This window comes from Stylophora pistillata, chromosome 3 (genome assembly GCF_964205215.1).
Source record: "Stylophora pistillata chromosome 3, jaStyPist1.2, whole genome shotgun sequence".
Lineage (NCBI taxonomy): Eukaryota > Metazoa > Cnidaria > Anthozoa > Scleractinia > Pocilloporidae > Stylophora > Stylophora pistillata.
The window spans coordinates 6467478-6477092 of record NC_142521.1 but is presented as its reverse complement, the minus strand read 5'-3'; the positions used below and the strand labels follow the sequence as shown (position 1 = coordinate 6477092).

General features: G+C 39.5%; 1 protein-coding gene across 1 annotated transcript; it reads left to right on the top strand.

The window, feature by feature from the left end:
• The first annotated feature begins 4852 nt into the window (after nucleotides 1-4852).
• On the top strand, nucleotides 4853-9311 carry LOC148734309 (uncharacterized). The gene has a single exon (XM_088754088.1). It carries the CDS (start codon nucleotides 5078-5080, stop codon nucleotides 8414-8416), a length of 3339 nt encoding a protein of 1112 aa, XP_088610214.1. The 5' UTR covers nucleotides 4853-5077; the 3' UTR covers nucleotides 8417-9311.
• Nucleotides 9312-9615: the final 304 nt, after the last annotated feature.

The following is a 9615-nucleotide window of genomic DNA, read 5'->3' as shown; positions in this document are numbered from 1 at the left end:
AAGATTTGACGCTCTCAGTGTAACACTTCCTTTTGTGACTTCCAGATTCTTGATGACTTGATGGACGTTGAAAGATCGTGTTCACATTTCTGAGGGCAACGCCTGACAAGTACTGAAATGCTACTGAAAGATCATGGTTGCATCAGGGACGTAACTGTTCCTGTACGGAGAAGTGTACCGGGATGACAATGTGTTACTATATTGTTGTTGTTGTTGTTGTTGTTTTTTTATTAGACCTCGAAGAAGTTCTAGAACTTTACTTATTAGGGGTGACAGAATTTAAAATGGAACATTGTCATCTAGATTGCCATTCTCTTACACTCCTGTCACGCGCCCTGAGTTGTTAAATGTCGAAATAGAAATACGTTTTTTATGTTTCCAGACCTACCACCTAAATAGAATGGTCCACTAGTTTTGTCACTGATGCGAATTAATGCAAGAAACCATATTTGTTTCAAATGGTCCTGCTAGCAACATTTTGTAAAAACCTGTCAATATTGGTTTCAAATTCTGTGATGTGCACTTGTATCTTGTTTAATCGAAGTTGTAAAAAGCATTCCCGTCAAGTATCCTTTTGTCATTGATTTGATCGTGACGTTGGATAACTCGCCAGTTTCGAGGTACACAACAATTAACATGCCAAATTGTCATTAAATCACTCACAAAATCTACTAGGACTTTCAATAAAGGCGTCAGTAACCGGTGGAGTGGAAACACAACCTCTATTCCTAGCAAAGTGATTTAGAACTCGAATATGGTTAGCCCATGTCATCTGGGTTTCCAAGTAAGTCTCCAAGACCTGCTGCAAGACTATATGTTGAATCACGAAATAATATTTCAGGAGCGTTCTGCTAGAAAGAGTTTGACTAATGGTCGTGGGTCGTGGGTACAAGTCGTGGGTGTGGGTGTGGGTGTGGGTGTGGGTAAAAGTCGTGGGTGTGGTTAATACTTAATAATAAAAAGAACCATTTCAAATATTAAATATAATAATACATAAATTTTATACAACCCTGTCATTCATTAATTTAACTGTTCTTTCTTCTAGTTATTTTATTTTGTTTATTCAATTTACCCTACTTTACGTCTATTTTTATCTGTTATCTCACTGTCAATGAAATTAGTTTCAGTTTCGGGACGCATTCCGAGATCTTGTTTGATAATAAAAGAAAGAGAGATAAATCTTGTAATTACACACTGTGTACACGTTTTTCGAGCTGTGCGGTCTGCGTTCTGCGTTTTCGAGGTCTGTGTTAACGAGACACCTGAGCTGCTTTGTACGATTGTACCAAAAATGATTTCATATAGTAGAAGTACTATAACGTTAAAATTGCGACAGCGCTCGTGAATTCTATATTTGCGGCTAAAGTGAGGGGCCAAGGAACAGAAATTCCGAGATCTCGTCTGACAACATCAATGACAAAAGAATGATAGATAAATCTGGTAATTACACACTGTATACACAAACAAAAACTGATTGTGCACAAGTCGACTGACTCAAAAGGCACACACATAACCTCTGCCAGGCTGGTAACTCGACAGTGGAGGATCGTAAACGCGATATCAGCTGTTGTCACACTACAGGGTTTTGTCTTAGGGAAACTCAAATTTGCAAGTGTGACCGATTTTTCCCTAAGTAAATTACCTCGGGAAAGTTTTATCGTCTGGGCTTGAAAACCGCAAGAGAACAAAAGAATGTCCTGTGGATTTCCCTTGACAACAACCCCAAAAAGCAGAAAAAGGGAAAAATCAAATCCCAGAGTAGCCGACCAATGGACGCTCGTCGGCGATCGCGCTGGTGACAGATCCGGAATTATCGTGTTGTGAAACTAATTTAATGTAATTACAAGATTTATCTCTCTTCCCGTCGCGAAACTGAAACTAATTTCATTGACAGTGAGATAACAGATAAAAATAGACGTAAAGTAGGGTAAATTGAATGAACAAAGTAAAATAACTAGAAGAAAGAACAGTTAAATTAATGAATGACAGGGTTGTATAAAATTTATGTATTATTGTATTTAATATTTTAAATGGTTATTTTTATTATTAAGTATTAACCACACCCACGACTCTTACCCACACCCACACCCACACCCACGACCCACGACTTCTACCCACGACCCACGACCCACGACCATTAGTCAAACTCTGCTAGAAACCCTAAGGGGCCTGTCAGAGACCCATCAATCATTCATCGCTCAACGGATGACCTGCGAGTCAATTACTGGTTGACGTCATTTCCTTGAGACTAGAATAAGCAGTCCAACATCTTTTCAATCATTCATCATTCAACGGATGACCTGCGAGTCAATTACTGATTGACGTAATTTCCTTGAGACTAGAATAAGCAGTCTAACATCTATTCTGGTCACGTTCTGTCAGAGTTGCTCAAGGTATAGAATGAAAGAACACCCTTACAAATAAAATTTATACTTGCTGTTGAGGTTACGGTGAAAATTATTGTAGAAATTGCGGATAAAGTAATCAAGAAATGAAACATGCCTGTGAGCTTTCGATTAATGGTCTTGAAGGAAAACTTGCCGCGTTGTAAGATTTCTGAAGGGGTGACTAAAGTAGTCCATACAAGTCTCGAGGCTTTTTTCGGTCTCACTTCGTGGGCTAAAATGATTTAGTTTGTTTTCCGCTTAAAAAGATTGTTGGAATTTTATGGCACAAAAAACGTAACAAAGCCTTTTAAAATGTTTTTGCGAGTTGATTAATTAGTTGCGCGTGACAAAACATTTTTTTGTGGCGTGCATGCCAACAAACAAAACCATCATGATGAAAACAATTGTCCAAAGATAGCGAGCGTACACATACTTGAACTGAAGACTGTTTGCCCGTTCTAGGTTAGTTTTTAAGGTCAAAGGACCCGAGATATCTTTTGGGGGAAAAGTTCCTCACATTTGCTTAAAGGCACGAGCAAGAGAATTATCAGTATACCGCTTCGTTTACAAATGAACTCATGTCCGATGACCTGACAGCATGAGCACAATAGTTTTCTTTGTGCAAGTTGTTATCGGCCAGTGAGTTAAATCTGTCGAATTTTTTTTACATATGGAGCGCAATAGCCTGTTTGATCGGCTACCCGAGCCCATCTTGCCGCGGCTCTGAATCGCCCGCCCTTATCACGCGCAAAGAAAAGATTGAACTCGTAAAACAGAAAAGAACTAAGAAAACATTCAATGACTTTCATTGCTTCATTGCGCTACAATCTTCCGACTCTCAAAATAAACGAATCATTCTTGATTCTTAGTTTATCGAAAATGTTTTTGCTATACAATAAATGTTATTGACCAAGCCTGTTCGGTCGAATTGCTGGATATTAGCCTCTATCTTTATTGCGTTTTTATGGGCCTCGACAGTGACTCGTCGTGGTCCATTTAAAAACGCGAAGACATAACTCGGCCATCTTGATCTCAAGATTGGTCAGTGACGTATGTCTATTTTTGCACTGTGAACGCAACAAAGAAGTCAAACTCCTGGGCTTAGTCCGTAGTCCCTATATTTCGAGTACATCACTTTAACAGCTCTCCGCGGCGTGCTAACATCATTCTTTTCTTTTTCAATGATTTTTTTTTTTACTAGCGCCACGGAGTTCGCAGAAAACATATGGGAGGGACTGCTCGTAGTCTAAATCCGAATTATGATAATCACAAATCTTCAGCGGATAAAGGACGTGTTAGAGTAGTCTATTTAGTCACTGATACCAATCATGATGAAATGTGAACATTCATCTAAAAAGGAAATTATTTTCACGACCCAAGTCAAGTGGTTTGATTTACATAAGTTTTGCTTCACTAAACTCACGCCATCCTCGAAACTAATCACATGCAGAATCTTAGCCAATCATTACTTGAATCAGCCAAGGGTTATAATTTTCTTTCTAAACAATTTACCACCCAGATAAAATGTCCACCCCTAAGTAGCTCACAAATCAGCGATAGCATGCATAAAGAATCCATTGTCTTTTTGACAGTTAACAGTTTCGAAAAGCCAATCAAATGGAAGTTTCTCATTGGTTTAGTGCACTACAATCTTCCAGCTCTCGAAATAAACGAATCATTCTTGATTCTTATTTTGCCATATAATAAATCTGTTTTTGACGAAGCCTGTTTGGTTCAATTGCTGGATATTAGCCTCTATCTTTTTTGCGTTTTTATGGGACTCGACGGTGACTCGTCTCAACACTCAAGGTCAGCAGTTAAAATATTTGAGGAGAATTTTCTACCTTTCTATAACATCAAGAATTGGTTAGATATTCTAGTCTTCTCGGATAGGGACGAATAAATAGAGGTCCCGTCTCCTGCAGGGTTGGGGTAAGAGACGTTAATTTCCCACGCACGAGATTACTGTGTGATGGATGTCTTCCCTTGGGGTGGGATGGGAAGGAAGGTGAGATTGAAGTGCACTGAATCGAATAAAGCATTCACCATTCGTCTCGGTTCATTAAAACGCAAAAAAAAAAATAATAACTCGGCCAATATCCTGCTGTCTTGACCTCACAATTGCCCGTTGACGTAGATATATTTTTGCAATGTGACTCCAACAAAGAAGTCAAGCTCTTAGGCTAAGTCCGTAGTCCCTACATTTCGAGCACATCACTCAAAAATCTCCTCGCGGCGTGCCAACATAATTTTTTGTTTTCAATTACTTTATTTTTCACTCGCGCCACGGACTTCGCCGACAAATTATGGGAGAGACTGCACGTAGTTCATTGATCAAAACAGGGGATTGTTTTCACGACGGAGTCAAGTGGTTTGATTGGCATGAGTTTTGCTTCACAAAGCCCCTTTAGATTAGCTAAAAAGACTCACGCCACCCTGGACACTAATCAGATGCGAAATTTTAACCAATCGTTACTTGAATTAGCCGCCCAGATAAATGTCTTCACCTTAGTAGCTCACAAATCAGCAAGAGAGTCCATTGTCTTTTTGACAGTTAAAAGTTTCCGAAAAGCCAATCAAATGAAAGTTCCACCATTCGGTGATAAATATACCAAGGTCGTAATAGCCGTTTATGTAAGCTATTCAGCTCTCCAACGACATTGAAGAGAACGAAAATACCAACACTTTCAATGGAAAAGGTCTGGGAATTGTTAGCGCCAAAGACTTTCGGAAAACTCCAATATGTGGCAGTGTTTTTTTGGATACTTATCGGTGGAACCTTCCTCGTTGTCTTCCGCGACATGGAAAACAAAGAGTCCAAGTTAGATATCTACTGTGGCAAGAGTGAAAACATCGAACTCGTGCAGAAAAGATGTTTCGACAAATACGAGAAGGAACACAACAAATTTGGTTTTCCTATCTATGGTTTTGTTGTGATTAACTTCGTCGTTATTCTACTCGTTTGTGCTGGTTACTCCCAAATAGTGAGACAAACAGTCGATCAACTGTCTCGGCGACGCATCCCTGACGATGATCTTGAGAGACAGCCGCTAATCCAAGAAGTCGCATCATCAACTGGATACAAGATATCCTCTGCTTACTGCGGTCAACTATTCATAAGGTTTTTGTTAGGACTTCTTTTTATCATTTTTCAAACTCAGTTACTCTATCCTTTAAAATTTTCCTCCAATTTTAACTGTTATTTAACCGACGGAACCAACCAGCCGAGAAATTCATCTGACACCGCCCGAAACTCTACTTTACACGAATGTCACAATCAACAAGCGGCCAAGAAAAGCTTCTGGATGGACGCTGTCATTGCGGTGAATGGAATTTTTGTCGCAGGTATTCTTATTGAAACCGTCTACATTTTGTCACGGGCATGGCGAGATAGGAGTTTCATGCAAGACTCGAAGTTTCTAAAAACCTATCTAAATTCCTCCCAAACAAAATCTCATACAAAATTCATCAAACGCATGAAGGAAACAATTACTGAAGAGACCCAAGAACTTTTAGAGCTCCAGTCACCTTTTTTAGGTGATCCAGGGGATAAAACAGCAATTAAACATTTAACGCTGGATCAGATTTACACAAACCTTGTGTTGATTCAGGACAGAGATGAGTATAACTTTGCTGTAAACCGAGAGGACCAACTAAAAGTTTATCCGAGGTCGCGCAAGGAAACTTCACACCCAAAAAGCCTGGAAGACCTCCTGAATGAAGAAAGTAAGAAAGTTTTGATCGTTGGTCGAGCCGGAATCGGTAAGACATTCTATTGTACCAAACTTCTCAGAGACTGGGCATCTGGTGCCAAAATCCATTTTGATGCTGCTTTCTTCGTCAAATTCAGACGATTCAATTCGGCCGGCGACCTTAGTCTCAGGGACCTTCTGGTTGAGTCCGAGTACTTTCCTACGCGTCACCTGGATGACGAGGTCTGTAATCACCTAGTAGAGAACCCTAAAGGAGTTCTCATAATTTTCGACGGATTTGATGAATTGAAACATGACGAAAACATGGAGTCCACTTGTCCCAGAGGCATTGACGAGAAAAAGCCGCTCAAAATCCTTTACGAGGGGCTTGTGAAGGGAGAACTTCTTAAAGATGTTTCAGTGTTAACCACTACGAGACCTACGGCTCTGTCGAGCATCAAACACCTTCAAAGGAAATTTGACAAAGTATTCGAAGTGTTGGGGTTCTCATCGGAACAAATTGAAGAATATGTCTACAAATTTGCCGGAGATGAGAAACAAACAGGCGAAACACTATGGCGACACATCAGCAGCAATATGAATTTGCTTTCGCTCTGTTACGTCCCGGTAAACAGCTTCATTATGTGTTCAAGTCTGTCAGAAATATTGCGATTCGACAGTTCCGCTGCTGTTACTCTCCCTTCCAAATTAACAACCATTTACAAGATTGCAGTGAAAGTGTTTTACTATAAACACACGAACGAATTCCGCGATAAGCATTTGACTCGCGAAGACTTTGAATCAGATGATTTGCCCGATGAAGTGCTGGAGAAATTCGAGAAACTAGGAAAAGTGGCGTTTGACGGAATTAAAGAAGGAAAGCTGATCCTTGGAGGAAACGAAGTAGGCGGAATTGAAGACAGTGCTTTATTCCACCGCTTACCCGACCGTCAAACTAGCCAGTTTAAACACGAAAAACAATTCTGTTTCATTCATCTCACGATGCAAGAGTTTTTCGCAGCGTGGCACCTAATAAACAAGATGAATGAAACAGAATTGAGGAACTTTGTTTCCGAAAACATCAAGGACGGGAAATGGCAATTGGTGTTGCAGTTCCTAGCAGGACTAATGAACGATCAAGAAAACCTACCAAGTGAGATTTTCACTGACCTTCTTCCCGTGAAAACGGAAGAGAGAAAAAGGGAAGACTACAACGAAGAGTGGACAGAGAATGAAGAGAAAACGAAAGTGATCTCCTGGCCGACTGATGACGAACGAGAAATAGCAGTGACACTGTTAAAATGTATTAACGAAACAAGTAAAATGACCACAGTAGTGCAGAGGAAACTACAACAAAGTAACTTTAATTATGTAGATTTTCATTGTTGTTATCTCACAGCCGTTGATTGTTCTTCGTTAGTAAACGTAATGGAGAATGTGCGAGGAATTTCACATTTCGATTTGAAAGGCAACAAGACGGGGCCTTTAGCAGGTTTAGAGATTTGTAAATTGTTAAAATGTAGTAATTCTCAACTGAGCTGGTTAAACCTCAATGGAAATCAATGGAAAGATGAAGGAGCAAAGTATTTAGCTGACGCCATCACAAGCAACAACTGTCAGCTACACACGTTAGACCTCTCATTCAATAACATCACAGAGACAGGAGCACAGCACTTTGCTGACGCCATTACAAACAGCAACTGTCAGCTACACACGTTAAACCTCAGATACAATAACATCACAGACACAGGAGCACAGCACTTGGCTCACGCCATTACAAACAACAACTGTCAGCTACACACGTTAAACCTCTCAGAAAATAACATCACAGACACAGGAGCACAGCACTTGGCTCACGCCATTACAAACAACAACTGTCAGCTACACACGTTAAACCTCTCAGGCAATAACATCACAGACACAGGAGCACAGCACTTGGCTAATGCCATTACAAACAACAACTGTCAGCTACACACGTTAAACCTCTCACACAATAACATTACAGACACAGGAGCACAGCACTTAGCTCACGCCATTACAAGCAACAACTGTCAGCTACACACGTTAAACCTCTCACACAATAACATCACAGACACAGGAGCACAGCACTTGGCTGACGCCATTACTAACAACAACTGTCAGCTACGCGCGTTAAACCTCTACGACAATAACATCACAGAGACAGGAGCACAGCACTTTACTGACGCCATTACAAACAACAACTGTCAGCTACACACGTTAGACCTCTCAGGCAATGATAACATCACAAAGGAATATAAACACCATGTATTTAAATTAGTGAGCAATAGTCAGTCTGAATGTAAGCTATATATTTAAGCCTCAGCAATTCCAATTGTAAATTGTAAAAAAATTATCTCAGCCACTTACTATTCAAATAACTGTGAGGTAACCAGCTCAGTGACAAATTACAGCTCAACAACTCAAAACAAAAGTGAAAGCAAACTTCGTAAATTGTAAAGTGCTGACAGCAGCGGAATTATTTGAACCGGATCGAAATGAAGAAAAATGAACCAATGAACATGTTCCTTGAAAGAAAAGGATGTCAATCTTTTTTTCTTTTATAAATGAACCAATAACATTGAAGTAAAAACATAAAGCTTACTGCAGAGAGAACAAACAAACCTCGGACCTCTCAGGAAACTTGGTTATTTGATGATTGGTTAGTTTCGATCCTAATCCACTTCATGCTCGTGTATGTTTTGATCACCTGTGTTTGTTACAAGGAATAGTTTTGCTGTTTAAACTTTTGAAGTTCTCTTAGAGATTTTAAGCGGATCAGATGAGTAAATAACAGTACAGATTACACGGTAGGATACCAAGATTTTCTTTCTATTGCTATTTTTTTTTCGATTGAAGCGAACCGGTTCAAGTAGTTTCACTCGTTTAGGAAAAGTAGAAAAAAAAAAAAACCAAATTGTGAATCAAAGTGTCCTCCCTTAAGCTTTAAAGACAACAGGCTTTTTTTGGAGGTTAGTGGTGTAAGATTGATATAACTTTAATTGAAACAATCTTTTAGAGGTTTCTACTTTTGTTGTAAATATTTTCATTTTTGTACACATTTATGGCGTGTTACTTGTCTGATATAATGAAATGACGATCATTTTTACTGCAAAATCAGAAGATGAAGAGTCAGACTTCATTAGGGCTTAATTTTAAGCTACCACTACTTGTAATAGTACCAGACCATTGTAGAATAAATATTGTAGACCGATTTAAACTTTGTGTTGTCACACATTTAGCCGCAATGTTTAGACAACCTGGAAGCTATGGGAGATGGGCATGGCCTTTTCAAAATCAGTTAAAATTTATGAAGCCCCCCCTCAAGAAACCGTTATTCTAACTTAAATCAGAAATCCCTGGAGTAGGTTCCTGGCCAGTTAAGGAAACTTATCTATTTTTTAAAGCAAGGTTTACGAGACCAATGGAGCTTGGCACATAGATTAAATAACTGAAAGGAAATCAGAGAAAAGAGATGAGTCCCCTTGACAGAAAAAAGTGAAGGCAGGGAGGCCTCA